The sequence below is a fragment of the Colossoma macropomum genome, unplaced genomic scaffold, assembly GCF_904425465.1.
Source record: "Colossoma macropomum unplaced genomic scaffold, Colossoma_macropomum, whole genome shotgun sequence".
NCBI classification, from domain to species: Eukaryota; Metazoa; Chordata; class Actinopteri; order Characiformes; family Serrasalmidae; genus Colossoma; species Colossoma macropomum.
In genome coordinates this window covers 59,062,765-59,077,900 of record NW_023494792.1, presented here as the reverse complement: position 1 = coordinate 59,077,900, position 15,136 = coordinate 59,062,765, and the positions used below count along the sequence as shown (strand labels likewise).

The 15,136-nt window shown below is 38.9% G+C and overlaps 1 protein-coding gene across 5 annotated transcripts in view; it reads right to left on the bottom strand.

Annotated features, from left to right (window-relative positions):
- col7a1l (collagen type VII alpha 1-like) overlaps positions 1–15,136 on the bottom strand; it is a 161,684-nt gene that overhangs the window by 92,524 nt on the left and 54,024 nt on the right. For all 5 annotated transcript variants that reach the window (XM_036577680.1, XM_036577679.1, XM_036577678.1 and 2 more), the window contains 7 exons: positions 14,676–14,825; positions 7,784–7,921; positions 7,544–7,690; positions 5,836–5,955; positions 3,511–3,657; positions 3,142–3,396; positions 1,018–1,157 (listed from right to left, as the gene is read on the bottom strand). In XM_036577680.1, the coding sequence (XP_036433573.1) occupies positions 1,018–1,157; positions 3,142–3,396; positions 3,511–3,657; positions 5,836–5,955; positions 7,544–7,690; positions 7,784–7,921; positions 14,676–14,825 (1,097 nt within the window). The remainder of the gene's footprint in view (positions 1–1,017; positions 1,158–3,141; positions 3,397–3,510; positions 3,658–5,835; positions 5,956–7,543; positions 7,691–7,783; positions 7,922–14,675; positions 14,826–15,136) is intronic.

Here is a 15,136-nt window from a genome sequence, read left to right as displayed (position 1 = left end):
CTGATCCACTCGTACCACCACAACACACACTAACACACCACCACCACATCAGTGTTACTGCAGTGCTGAGAATGATCCACCACCCAAACAGTACCTGCTCTGTGAGGGTCCATGGGGGTCCTGACCACTGAAGAACAGGGTAAAAGGGGGCTAACAAAGTATCAGAGAAACAGATGGACTACAGTCTGTAACTGTAGAACTACAAAGTGCACCTATATAGTAAGTGGAGCTGATAAAATGGACAATGAGCGCAGAAACAAGGAGGTGGTCATAATGTGATGCCTGATCAGTGTATAACCTTCACTTTAAGGGGCAGAGAAAACATACCAGAGTGTCGATATCAAAACCTTCACAGTATAACTACAATTTAGCAGTGCTGCTTCTTTTTTGTTTGGTTTTGCAGCCTCACTTGTCAAATTGTGTATCATAATCAACATTATGTGTCTGACACACCAAATTTATGAGAACTGCTGCTTATCAAAATAAGCCTTTATAAAAATGTATGTAGCTTTATGTCAGCTGTCATGAAAGGTTTATGTACTTGTCATGCAGCCTCATTAAAATGAGCCACAGTAAAATGTTACCAGTTACATCAACTGATGAGAAACCTTATATGTGAACTGGGCTGATATTCGTACTCAGGAGAAGTGCTGATCTAAGGCCTGATTCCTCTCTTATTTACTGACAAAAACAGATCCTAGATCAGCATTCCTGCTCTGTAGGTACCCTTATGAATATGGACCTTGATCTAAGATCAGTGTTATACTCTGAGATGCTTGATAAATATGGGTCCAAGACAGTTGAGTAGCCAAAATCAGAAGCATACTTGCTGCTCTGATCAGTGAAGGTGGACTCATGTCACAAACAAAGAATGACGTAAACGCAAAAACTCATTGTGCCTCACAATTTTTTGCCTGAAAAAATCTCAAACTTTTAAAAGGTTTACATGTGTCTGGAGATATGCTGATAGAAAATAGCAAGGCTATAGATTTCAGTTATGTAGTGTCATTCTCATACCTGTGTGCCCTGAGGTCCAACTGATGGGAAATAAGTCACAATCCTAAACAGGAAGTCTTTCAGCTTGCCAAAGTTATTGGTGCCGATGCTCCAGGACTCGTCCACCAGAAAAACAATATCTGCTTTCATCCTGCCACACACTGAGACAGACGTACAGTCCACACTTTAATAACAAGCATCTCAGGGCTGCTGATGTACTGTACACCCTACACTGTTCTGCTCAATGTTCAGATCATACAGTGTTAAAATCAATACAGTACATTTGGGTAAAAATACCAGTAGCCCAGCTTCTTAACAGTTAATTAGAGACAGAATGAGTGAATTTCAGTAATAATTACAGGGGAATTACAATGATTTTGTAAATTTCTGCATAATTAAATGGTTAAGATGTAAACAAAGTCATTCAGAGTGGTTTGGTGTGAAACGCTCTGTTCTGGAGAAACTTACCAAGTCAGAATTGTTCACAGTGGTGGTGATAGGAACCAGACGTCTGAAGAGTTTAATGCCTCTAAAACCTCTCAGACAGTTATTATGTAAAATAGTTACGAGCATATTGTTTTGAGAAGGGTTTGGTCTATATTAAAAATTCTATATTTTTAGAATACATTCATTTGGGAGAAGTACATGCAAAGCAAAATAGAAAAAAAATCAGATTTATCACTATTTTACCATCATCAATATTCCATCTAAACCTCAGAGGACTCATGTAGGTTCACTGGTGGTTTTGGATAGTAAATAAAATGGCTACATCTGTGTTGTAGTCATGGCGACCGCTGGTTCTTATCACTACCACTGTGAAGAAATGCAGAATTTATCTATGTCACATTTACAAAATCTGCAAAATGATCATCTTTAAGCACCCGTTGCTCACGGCTCTCTGAACAGAACACTAAAAAAGTCCTGAGAAATAATGCATCTGCCTGAGCTTCAGCCAAAGAATGACCGCTACATCAAAGGTTTCTGATGAACAAGAACACATGAACCAGAATCTATATATACACAGCTTTTCCCATCCATGTTCTGCCCACAAAATGTGCTTTGTCTTAACCACAGTTGTGAGATTGGACTAGCTTTACAGAATGATGGCAAAAATAATGAATTTATGTTGGAGTTTGGGTGTTTATAATCGCTAAAAAACACTGATTTTCCTACATTGCGCTACTGAATTGAAATCTGTTGTTAAAGCTAAAGAAAAGTAGTCGGACATTACAATCACAAACAATAACCATTATCTCAATTTTTAATAAAAAAATTCACTTTTCCTGTGATATATATTTTGTATAGTAGTGTGACCTTTCACATGTATACAAAAAATATCATTTGCATAAATGTAAATTTTGAGTTGCACCCTACATTCATTTTCCATTAATTGAATACAATTTTTACTATAATTATGTACAGCTGTCAATAGTTAATATAAAAGAATGCAGAGAAAGTCATTAGAAAAATCTGTCCACTCAACAGCCACCTTTGCATCACCCACAGGCAGTTATTTCTAGCCATACCAGACCAGGCTCCTTTGAATGGGAAAAGACTTATAAAACAGCCACTTTAACGTTTCCATCACTGCTAAATTCAGACAAAAACTGCATAAATAGTTTGTTATGTTTGGCTCAAATAGCATGTGATTAAAAAATGTGATTTTTTAGCTCGTTCTGGCTCCTGCACATGTGCATATCTCTACAACGAGGGGCAGCCCTTCCTGCTTGTGGCTTATAGAGAAAGCTGACTGGCTCAGCTTATTGAAAGACGGGACTTTCCCCCATAAACAGACGTTGTGCTGAGCATTATGAGTTTTCCCATTCATATTTCAGCCAGTGACCTCTCTCCTCCTTTATAACATCTCTGTATTAAATCAATATAGAGGTGCTGTCGGAAACAAAACCTCATATCTCCAAAATGGAAACCATGTTCTTAACTTTTAAATGGAGAAATTATTTATTCCAAGTAATTTCTGGGTGATTTCTATTAGTTCATTTGACACAGCACAAAGGGCAGCTGGCCATTTTAAATTATGTCAAAAAATGGAGATATGACATTTTGTCCCAGCAGCAACATTAGGCTACTGTAGGTTGTGTCTTTTTCTATTAACTGACCACTGAAGATCTCCCAGTATAAGCATACCTGGCCCTGGTGGAGGAGTCTCTACAGAGAGAGTGCTTTGGTCGTTCACTGTGGTGGTCAGCAGGGTTAAAGCTTGTGCCGTTTTAGTGATGGTCGTGTCAGGTTTGGCACCAGGCTTCAGAGTAGTGGTGGTGGACTTGCTAGTTTCTTTTCCAGCAGGCTTCTTAGCTGTACCACTGTGAGATGTAGTGATGGTGTGGGCTGGAACAGGGCCCAGCGTGGCAGTTTGGACAGGAATGAGACGAGAAGCCCCCACTGTAACAGAATTACACAGATTCCAGTGTATCTACGTAGCACATATTCTACAGATAATAGCACAGATTAACAAGCTTCTTCTTAAAGTATAACATAGTAAGAATTAGCTCATACATATCCTTTTGGTGATGGTTGTGACGGGGCCCTCCACCTCTCTATAGAGCGGCCGAATGGTGAAGATGTAAGTTCTTCCATACTGCAGATCTTTGATCTTATACGAGGTGAAACCTGGGCCCAGTACGTCAGTGGTACTCTCAAGTTCTGCAGGGGTCAAATATTGTAAGGCAACTAATTGATATAATAATAATAATAATAATAATAATAATAATCCCTTATTTATACAGCACTTTTCATTTTAGTTATAATATCTCAAATTGCTTTACACAGGAAAAGACACTGGAAAGAAAAACATGTTTTTTTAACCTCTGCTTCATTTGGTTATCAGGTAAAAATGGAGAAAACATTAAAATTGTCTATTAAATCTACAGTATGTAAGTTTTATGGATTTGGAGACCTCTCTGGTGGAAATGTGTAATTGCATGCAATGTGCAGTAGAACATTTTATAATGTGGCTTGTGTTTCTGACCCCTTCACTGAGCAAATGAGACTGATGATTGCAAGTGTGTTGAAAGGGAATTCAAAGAGAACTCAAAATTTCAAAACTTGTGACGGACGTGTCTTCCAAGGATGGGAGTAAATTATCTACCGTTGTCATCTTCATCGGCATAATGTTAATTTTGAATTGAGACCTAAACATCTCCACCTCCAGCCTGTTGTAACTCGGCCTTTGTTTACAAATGGTCTTTAACAAATTATCACTTGTACTGATAGTCAGGAAAATATCAAGACTATATCCACACATATGCACGATTTTGAGTCAAATTTTTTGTTGATTATGATATAAGGGTTGTTATAATATCCCTATCGTTTTGTTTAACCACAAAAATTAGTTATAATATAGACATTTATTGAAATGTAATTATAATAAATTAAAAATATTGCTGATTATTTGCAGAAATAAAACGTCATATTAATATCAATCTCAGGGAGTTTTCTGGCAAAATGCTAGCAGTTATGTTTATATTTTCAGAGCAAGTCAATGTAAAAACATTTTACTTTTCAATCATATGGAACTCATCCATCGTGAATAAATGGTTATTATGATCCAGAGGCTGGATTATCTAAAAGTGAAGCATCCACCGTATCTCAGACAGAGAAAACCAAGCGTAAACCAAAACGAAGAGAATACAGCAGTGAATGTCCAGTGCTGGGCTTTACCTGTGTGAGACTTGAAAATGAATAACAAATCAAGGTTTATTTTATTTATTTACATGGTGGTTTTTACAACAAATGCCTACAACATTTGTAGAAAAGGTTGCTATACCTCCACCCCAGCCACGTAACCAAGGGCTGTGCGCATAATTGTAGCCTGTGGGGGTGTCTTCATTTAGAGCAAAGTATTTATCAGGTCTAATCCACATTTCTGTGAGGCACAGAGCATCAAAATCATGATCAGTAATAATTTAATTTACAATGATGGCCTTAGATGTAAAAGCTCTTAAGCCATCCTAGTTTTAGACCAAAGGTGCTGTCATTGCAAACTGGTTTAACTGGTCTGAAATTGATTAAATTAGTAGAACAAATAAACTTTTCGAGGACTTTTGATGCTTTGTTTTATTCGGGGAACTGACACAACTGGGTGGAAGCTATGCTCTGCTGCCTGGCCTTGGCCCTGGTTTGTCAGCAACTGACTGTCCTACACTGATGGCTACCTAAGAGACTACGACCAATGCTACAGGAAATGAGAGCAGCACCCTCCTGCGAGGGGTGGACACCATCCCTACTCAAAAGACCAGGCTTGCCCTCAAAACCAATTATCTACAAATCCCACATTGTTTTCTGAGCACCACTTGGACAACCAGCAGTTCAGCGACCATAACCTGCTGTAGATTTCGGTGCCACGTCAAACTGGGATGGGGCCAGAGCATACTACGGTATCAGACATCGTCGGGACTAATTTACACACCTCTTTTAAAATAAGGTTTTGAAATCCATCAATTTTCACAGTCACTTGGCAACAAAACATAGTAGATATGCATCTAGACCTGTCAGATAAAGCTAGAAGCAACTTTCCTCTCTTCAGAATGACATCCAGCTTCTCGGTAGCTGCCAAAAAAGCTTTAGGTGAGTCAGAGAAAAAAAATCTGATCAGTTAAATATTCCTGTGGACCGTATAAGCTTTTGTGGTTGTTTTTGTGGGCCATGAGTCGGAAAAGCTCAGGATATGGCTTAAATAAAACACACATTTTTGCGTTTTCTTATTTAGTAATAGATTTGGTAACATATTTGGCAACACAACAGATTCAGTGAAGTGGAAAAGTGAAATGAAAAAGTGGCTCCAGTACACTATTTTTTTAAGAGGAGGAGCGTGTCTCAGACCTGATATATGCCTCCAGGAGAGGAGGTACGCTGAAACTCCTGTGACGCTGGTCCAGTTCAGTGTAGTGCTGTCATCAGTCGTGTTCAGAGCACTGAAACCAGTCACTTTAGGCAGGTCCACTGTACCATGAAAGCAAACCAGATCAAATAGTTCAAACAGAGCAAACACAGTAACTCAGATGAAGCTATTAAAAACCACATATAATAAAGTTGCTGTTATTTAGTGGTTATTTCATCACTGTCATAAGGAAACCTTGTAAACCAGTTTTGGTTAGTCGTGCAGCCATGCCACTCGTGCCCTGCAGAAACAGAATGGGTTGCCAAAATACATTCAAAAGACGATTCATTTTCATTTGCAAACCTTTTTCTGTGGCGGCATTTCATTTAGAAAGTTGTTCAAGCAGAAAACGCACCCACAACAGTGTCATTTCCATCTGCACTGCACTTTTGGACTAACAGGAAGTTTTGGGAAAGCTGCAAATCTGGCAACCCTGTGTGACGTGTTCTGCAGCTTAAAATCCCTTTGCAAAGGAGATAAAAGCACTGTTGTCCCCTGTGTACCCAGCCAGATGGAGTGAGGAGGGGGAACGAGAGGGATAAAAACCATTTCGTGTTGCTGTCGATTTGCGGTCTCTTGAAATGACTTACATTACGCATTCATCATCCCAGGGAATGAACCCAGTGCTATGATTGCTTGACCTCTTCTTCTTTTTGTTTTGTTTTTCGGAGGGCTAGACGCTGCTGGCTCTAGCTGTTACATTTGAGTACTGCACATGCACAACTGAACTCACAGGCATCACCAGCTTTTAGCATAGAGTGACAAATCATATCAGCATAATTTGACGTCAAAATTAGCAGTTGTCCACACAAGTTAGCTCACTTAACCCCTTAACATTACAGGCTTATTACATACTAGGGCGTATTATTCAGTAACTACTTCAATGCAAATTAAAGGAGCTTTCTTAGTTTATAGAAGTATGTAATGAAACTTGGCCTGGTAAGGGGTTAACCTCACACGCAAACTAGCTACCGTAATAAATAACCTATGAGCTCCGTATAGTTTCAATTTTGCCTTCCTGCTCATACACCTTAAACATCCCCCTTCAAATCTTCATTGTCAAGAGTTCCATATAAAGCCCGATATTTCCATGATTATGGTTTAAAAGAAGAGAAAGAGGGCTGTAGTTTCTTCTTCTCATCCCTCTGCCATTTCACTGCGTGGCACAGCTCTTCACTGAAATGAACAGGATGAGGTGAAGTTCTAAGTGGATGTGCAGCATTGATAGGTTGTGTTCTCCTTCAAGCATGTTGAGGTGTCCAATGACATTGTGTTAGCAGCCGTTCAAGAAGATCTGGTGGAGCTCCACACATCTCAGAGGAAACCCATGTTAGCCTTCACCCTCCCAGCTTGGGAACACCGTGTGAGCAAGGGAAACCTAGCTATTTGGGAAATGGCTATGGCCAAATTAGAGGAAAATTGGGTAAAAAAAAAAGTACATTAACAGATGTTAAGGCAGCTTTTCCTCTCCTCTAAAAAGATACTGTTTTGGAGATTTCAGCAATTTCTACTTTCAAGCCAAGTATTTCTACATTCTTCCAAATACAATGTAAGAAAAACAGTACATATGGAAACGTGCATGTAGTGTTAATAGTTATAAAGCAGTCATTTTATCAGATTATTCTTCATGTTTGAAGGGACTGGACTCACAGGTCCGTGCTGTCACCGTAGCGGAACTTCCTTCTCGCTGCCCCACCACTGACGTGACCTGGATCTTGTAGGCAGAGCTGGCTGGCAGTCCAGTGATGGTGTATGACGTGATGGACGAGGAAACCATCTCACTTTTCTCTTCTCCTCCTAAGGAAATGAGGGACAGCATTAAACAATGGACAAAGTATAATATGCTTATGGAAACATCAATCAATGGGAGTTAGAGATCTTAGTACGCACCATGAAAAGGGCTCCAGGTGACTTTGTAGCCTGTAACCCCAGGTGTTTTCCTCCAGGCCAGGGTGAAAGAGTTCATGCCAATATCAACCACTTTCACTTCCCTCACTGTCTCAATCTGATCTGAATCGGTCAAGGAAGCTGCCAAAGGAAAACTGACCAAATTAGATCAAACGGAACATCACAACAAATGTGTAAATGTATTATTATTTCACAAAAGTGCCAGTCAGGAATTGCTGAAACTGCCATCTAAAACCAGTCTCTCTGCTGTAACAGTGCAGACTGGCTGATCCTCACTGACTAGCATTATATAAGTTGCAAAAGTGTAAATTGTAAAATATTCCTATAGTGTAAAGATTTTCGCTGCTGTATTTATAAAGTTGGTATTGTTAATTCATCACAATGCCCATGTGCAATATAATCAATACTCAATATTGATTGCAATACATGTGCAATTCAGGTAAAATATCCTTGTTATATATGTCGCTGCTGTCGGAACAAAACCTTGTATCTAAAAAATGGTGACTTTACAGGAAAAGGCAAAAACGTACTTTATTTTTAAAGTCAATGGAACCAGACATCTTTTCCTAGTCATTTTGGGCCATTTCTTTCGGTTCATTCATCATGAAATTTACACACAATGAAAAAAGGCAACATAATTTTTAAACTATGTCAAAAACTGAAAAATGACAAAAATGGAGATACGAGGTTTTGTTCTGACAGCAGCGATATGTTGTCTATACTGCAATAAGTAACAAACTGAAATGAACTGTTTGTTAATTCTCATCTTGGTACTTCTTTTCTTGAGTGCCTTGCTCTCCCTTTGCTGCTGTAGCACTGTGAATTTCCCTGCTGTGGGACTGATAAAGGATTATCTTATCAATAAAGTAAAACACTTAGGATGATGATTATCTTAACGAGAGAAAGCCATGATTAGTTAAAATGAATGGAGCAAAGAGGGAGCCTGACTACCATAAGCATATCTTAAACATAGGCTACGTAAGTTATGTACAGTACGGGGCAAAAAGTCAGAGACCACTCTTCATTTATTTAGTTTCCCATCAAACAGACATTAAGTACAAGTTATTTGTTTTTCACCATAAGATAAAAAGCAGAAAACATATTATAATATTTAGCAGAAACAAACAGAAATAATTACACAGAAACCTCAAGAACTAACTATATTTTTTCAGTATTCAGTGAGTCACTCTTCACCTTTATTACAGCTTCCTTTCTTTTCAGGAGACTCACTTTCAGTTTCTCAAAGAATCTGCAGACACACCTCCAAAGTTCAGTCTTAGGAACTGCGTCTCACAAACCAAGCAGTTCCAATTACAGATTTCTACGGAGCCCCGCCGGTGACATCCTGTATAAATAAAAATAATGTGTGGCCACGACTTAGTAAGGCATGGGAACAAGATAATTAAGTCGTGGCCTTGACTTACTATGGCATGATCTCGTTCCCATGCCTTCTTAAGTCATGGCCACGACTTAATTATCTCATTCCTATGCCTTACTAAGTCGTGGCCACACATTAGGATGTCATTCCCACACGTTAATATGGTGTGGGCACACATTACGTCACCAGCAGGGCTCTACTGATCAGTCCACAGAACTTTGCTCCAGATCTCAGACGCCCAGTTTCTGTGTTCTTGTGCAGGTGGTCTTCTTTTGTTCCTGTCTCCTTTTCTCAGTGAGGTTCTTCTTGAACAGCTACACATCCTTTCAGACCCACAGCGCTGAGTCGTCTTCTCACAGTGGAAGGATGGACAGAAACACCTGTGGATGTTTTCAGATCTGAAGCAGCTTGATTTTCTCCTGTCTCTCAGAGATGAAAGCTTTAGGTGCTGTTCATCTGATGGGGGCAGTTTTGGTGTCGAGCAGGTCTTCCAGGTGGTTTTTAAGAGACACATTTTCTCTATCTCTTTCTCTATTTTTTCTCTATCAGTTTTCGAGCTCCAGTTCCAGGGCTTTTGTCATTTTCTTTTGACTTTCTCCTTCCTTATGCAGGTGGATTATCCCATATCTAATCTCCCGAAAGCATCTCCTTCAGTCATTCACTCTCATGTGCATTTAAAATTTAGTGTGGGTTGGTATAGTGTAGTGGGTAACACCTCTGCCTTACACGCTGTAGACTCGGGTTCAGTCCCCCGCCTGAGTAAGCACTCAACATTATACCAACAACAGTCCTTGGGAAAGACTCCTAACACTACCTTCACCTACCTGGGTAAAATGATCAAACTGTAAGTCACTCTGGATAAGAGCGTCTGCCAAATGCTGTAATTGACAGAGAAATGGGAAGTTTGGGTAGTTGCTCATGTGAATGTTAGGGTCTCTTTGAAGGACAACATAATGTGACTCATTTGTGAACAGCTTTTGTTGAGAGGATGCAGCCGTAACTAGTTGGGAGATTGGAAGATTGGAAGGACAGAAGAGTTACAACTGCAATAGGTTTACAAACATAAAGACAAATTAAATACTGATAGATTTGATATTATACTTATATACTTATTGTACTTATGTAGTCAAGCCACTTGAAGGCTTATGAATAATTTCCTGTTAAATACATGTTTTATGTTTGTTTACCTGACACTGAAAAATGAATAATGTTTACTTAAAGACTGTTTTGACTGGAAACTGAATAAACAGAGTGATCTCTGACTGTATTATGAGTACAGTACGGCTGCTGCTACCCTGTATTCTGACTCATGAACATACATTCCAGAATTTAACTACCTAAAACTGTTAGTTGTAGTCATTATTCACTAGAAATGTAAGGTACAAATAGATGGTTTATCTTCTGATACTATGTTATTTTTCTCCTCTGCTATTGATAGAAAGTGTAAAGTGTCTTGCTAAAAATGTTGCATTTTAGATGAGAACAAAAATGGGCTTAGTTTAGTCTTGAACAGTAGGTGGTCGCTGCTTTTCACAGTGAGCAGCTCTGAAAAAAGTACAGACGCTTCAGCGCAGGACGGGATGATAACAGTCATGCTGACAGCAGTCACACACACGGAACTAAAGTTAAAACACACGCTGCCTAAGACAGCTGCAGCTTGAACTTGGGGGCTAAAAATACAGGAGCTGTCAATCAATCAGCCAATATCAGGCGTTGCTGTGGGAACAACAGGCGGAACCTGTCCGAATTCTTCCTTGTCTGTTCCTGAAACCCTCAATTAACTGATCAGCTATTTCCTCTTATGGGTTTGTTAAGTAAGAGCTGTCACCAAGTCATTCATCGCGCACTGATGCGCACAGACTGATATGCAACCTGATATGTGGAGGAGTCTATGAGGACTCCACACAGAATGGAGGGCTCAGTCAATCAGCCTAGAGCTTTAAATATGGGATCGGATTTGGACATAATTTCCCAAATATGTGTCAAAAATCACGTTGATTTTTTGACATATTTTACCTACATTCCCCCTGCAATTGTTTTACTCCTTACTTTGTTCTTCTCTACTTCATGATACTCAAATCTACTTGGCCCTCTTCCCAAACAACTATGGTCCCCTTGACTCACTTTGTAAGTGCCTAGTCACTACCTGGATGGGATAAAACTTTCTGCAGTTGAATTAATGATTATTTTATTTGGGAATAGTAATGAGAGGCACAGGCTAGCTGTCTATCTGGACTCAAGAGCCCTTGGGACCACTGGTGGTTCCAAAACGCACTTCATTCAGAAGGTGGGTGTTGTATGAGAGCTGTAACTGTCTTCTTTCCAGTCAAATAGATGGGTGATGTCATTTTAAACCCTTATAATAAAAGAAGCTGAACTCAACAATTTTTTCTTTTCTACTGAAAGTCGACCCATTTTTCCACAAATCTGAGCTATAAACTATAAACAGATGGCGTCTCTTCAGTGATCTGCTCTGTAAAAATTACTTTTATAAAAAAATACAAAGAGCGTCTAAGATTTTTGGCTTTTATCAGTAAATTGTAAGAATACAGCAATATGTGTGATCATAAAACACATTTTCTGTTCAGCTGAGGGAAACTTTTACAAAAAAAACATAAATTTACAGTTATTTCATGCAGTTACTGAATAATTTGCCTTACGATTTGGGCATGTAAATTCAGATGGAAAAAACGAAATATGCCTACGAGTATAAGTGGTTAAATCCAAAGAACTAGTATGTAACCTTGGTGTACTAATGGACTCGGATCTCAGTTCTAGCAGTCATGTCAAAGCAGTGACCAAATCAGCTTTTTATCACTTTAAGAACATCAGCAACATCCGAGATGTTCTGATTAAAGCAGGGCTGGAGAAACTCATCCACGCCTTTATTTCTAGCAGGATTGATCACTGTAATGGTCTCCTAACTGAACTCCCAAAAAACACAATCAAAGAGCTTCAGATGATTCAGAATGCAGCTGCCACAGTCTCACTAGGAGTAAAAGAAGGAATACACAATATTTTTAAATCCTCACACTGGCTACCAGTCTGTTACATAATAGACTTTAAGATACTATTAATCGCTCAGTGGTGCAGGAGCAGCGGATTTATTTCATATGCTGCAGCGATATGAGCTGAGCAGAACTCTCAGATCATTAGGAACTGGTCAGTTAGTCCTGAAGGTGAAGACTAAACATGGAGAAGCAGCGTTTAGCTACTACGCTGCTCTTAAATGGACCCAGAGAGCATCAGAAGAGCCCTGACACTGGACACTTTAAATCCAAGCTCAAAACGTTCCTGTTTGAGCAGCTTTCAGCTCAGTTTAAACACTGTTAGCATTTCTAACCCCTTTTCCTCTGTAACGGCACTTTATTATCCTAATCTAACTTTTAATTTTCATTAATTTATTAATTTAATAATTTTATCTTTTAAATCTATTCTTTTAATCATGTTTTTAATTTCTATTCTTCTTTACTTTTTTAAACGACTCTGTATTTTCTTTGCACTTTGAATGACAGCAGTGTATGAAAGGTGCTATATAAATAAACTTGCCTTGCCTACTTTCATTACCTGAAAGTAACCTTACTTACCATAGTTTTAAATCTGCCATGCTGAACTCACTCAACTCAAAAATTTAGCACTGAAGTGCACAAGGTCCACAAGGCTTGTGAGAAAATGGATGAGTGGGAAATCAACAGTGAATCAATACAGTTTAGTGCAGCCAAAAGGACGTTTAATGTTCAATGTATTATACGTAACATGTTCTATGTTAAAAATAGAGCTTTGAGATTTAACAGGTGAACAACTCTATATCAGCACCACACAGCTTGGGAACAGCGCTTGCTTGATGAACAAATTTGTTAAAGTGGGATTTAAATTTTTTTTTTTTTAATTTGCTGCATAATTAAATGGTTAAGATGTAAAGTCGTTGAGAGTGGTTTGGTGTAAGACGCTCCATTCTAGAGAAATGAGAGTCAGAATTGTTCACAGTGGTGCTGATAGGAACCAGACGTCCACCTCTAAAAGCTCCCTCACAGAAAGTTACTACATGAAATGGTTATGAATTCACTGCCTGATGTCTGATGCATAGTTTTACAATAGCTTTGACGTTTTTGACCTAAATCACTTAATGGTGGAGAGATACATGCATGGCAAAAGGCAAAACAGACCCAAAGAAAACTTCTTTTTTCAGATTTCACTATTATCAACATTACATCAAACTCAGAAGACGCATGTAATATAACACTGGTGGTTCTGGATAGTAAATAAAATGGCTATATTTGTGTTGTAGTCGTGGTGACCCCTGGTTCCTATCACCACCATTGTAAAGAAATCAGAGTTGGTAAATATCTCCACAATGAACCTTTTCACACCAAACCACTTTGAATAACTTACGCAGAAATTTAAAAAATTGGTGGAACTCTCTTTGAATTTTGGACAGCTGATTATTTTATCTTATCATACTATTTTGTTTTATTTTACCATGATCTAATTACGACTAATGCAGTAATTTAACTGGCAATAATCTTTAGCAGTACCAGGTTTTATTCAGCACTTTGAGAGATGGTGGGCCAGTTCAGGTGAGTTTTAGACAGAATTTTATGTATACTCTGGTCAGGTTTGGTGCTGGTGGGTCGAGTTGGTCTCGGACAGAAAGGTCCTGTGCTGTATTCTGTAATTTAAGCTTTAAATTAGTGTCCATGAGCCACAATCAGTCATTTTGTCCTGTTTTGATAGAATCTCCCATTCATTTAGGTGCTGTGTACTTTTAAAGTGATCAGCAGTGAACAAAGAACTGCAGTTTGGATTTAAAACATCCACCCAGGACCATCTGAACTGCTGTCATGCAAAGCAGACAAAGTAACCTGTAGCAATGCACATCAGTCTAAAACATCCCATCTCAGCTGAAGAATGTCTAAGGAAGATAATGAGGAAAACACCAGGCGCATAAGAGGACACTTTCTCAGGAAGACGTTTAGTTTTCACTCACTTACTTTGACCACTTCTTTGTATATTTATTGCTGTCTGGTAAGCCACAAAATGCATAAACTTTACTACTCTCATCTCTTCTGCTCCAACTATCGACAAGACTGAGATTCCTACACAGTTAGAAATCAAGGTACTGTGCTGGTACATTTTGGTACAAACAATGTAATTGTACCTTCAAAGGTACAACAGTGGTTTTAAGGTCTGATTGTGAACCGTAAATAAGTTTCTCCAGGTGAAAAGTTTGTATTTGTACCTTTTCATAACCGAATGTTTTAAAACAGAACAGTAAAATAAAAGCCTGGAGTCGAGACGGGGTGTGTGGAGTCAGTACAGCTTAGAACATATCATTTCAGTGGATTATGGTTCAGTTATGTTCCCTGGAGGGTCCCACCCCAGTGACAAGAGGGGAACTGCCCTAGCTACAGTTTCAAACCTTCTTTTCTGAGTGTACCTATAACAATTTGACCATTATTTCACCTGTAAGTGTTGAGTTCTCATGCTTGTCAGTACCTGTCTGTTGCGAGAGAGAGATTTCCGGCCCCTCTGTGTTGCCATAGAGGGCGTGGATGCTGATGAAGTAAAGTGTGTTGGGCTGGAGACGAGTAATGCTGTGCTGTAAAACACTGTGGTCCAGATAATGGTGGTGTGGACTTACTCCCTCTGAGAGACAAAACACAGAGGTCACAAGTCAGTGTCATAAAGAAAGCCAGTAGAGCTGTTGCAATCAAAATGCATATGGCATGGATTAAAGGGCTCATATCATGGAAAACGAAAATTACCCTCACTTTTCTGAAATATAAGAGCTTAAGTAATATGTAAAAAGATTTCAAAGTGTATCTTTTACCCCCCCCAGTCCACATAGTCTATATACAAAGTTTTGAATTCACTGTATCTGTGATGTCATGAAAAACAATATGTTTACATACATTCACCTACTCAGCCTACAGCAGTTTAAACCTGCCCAGTCAAAC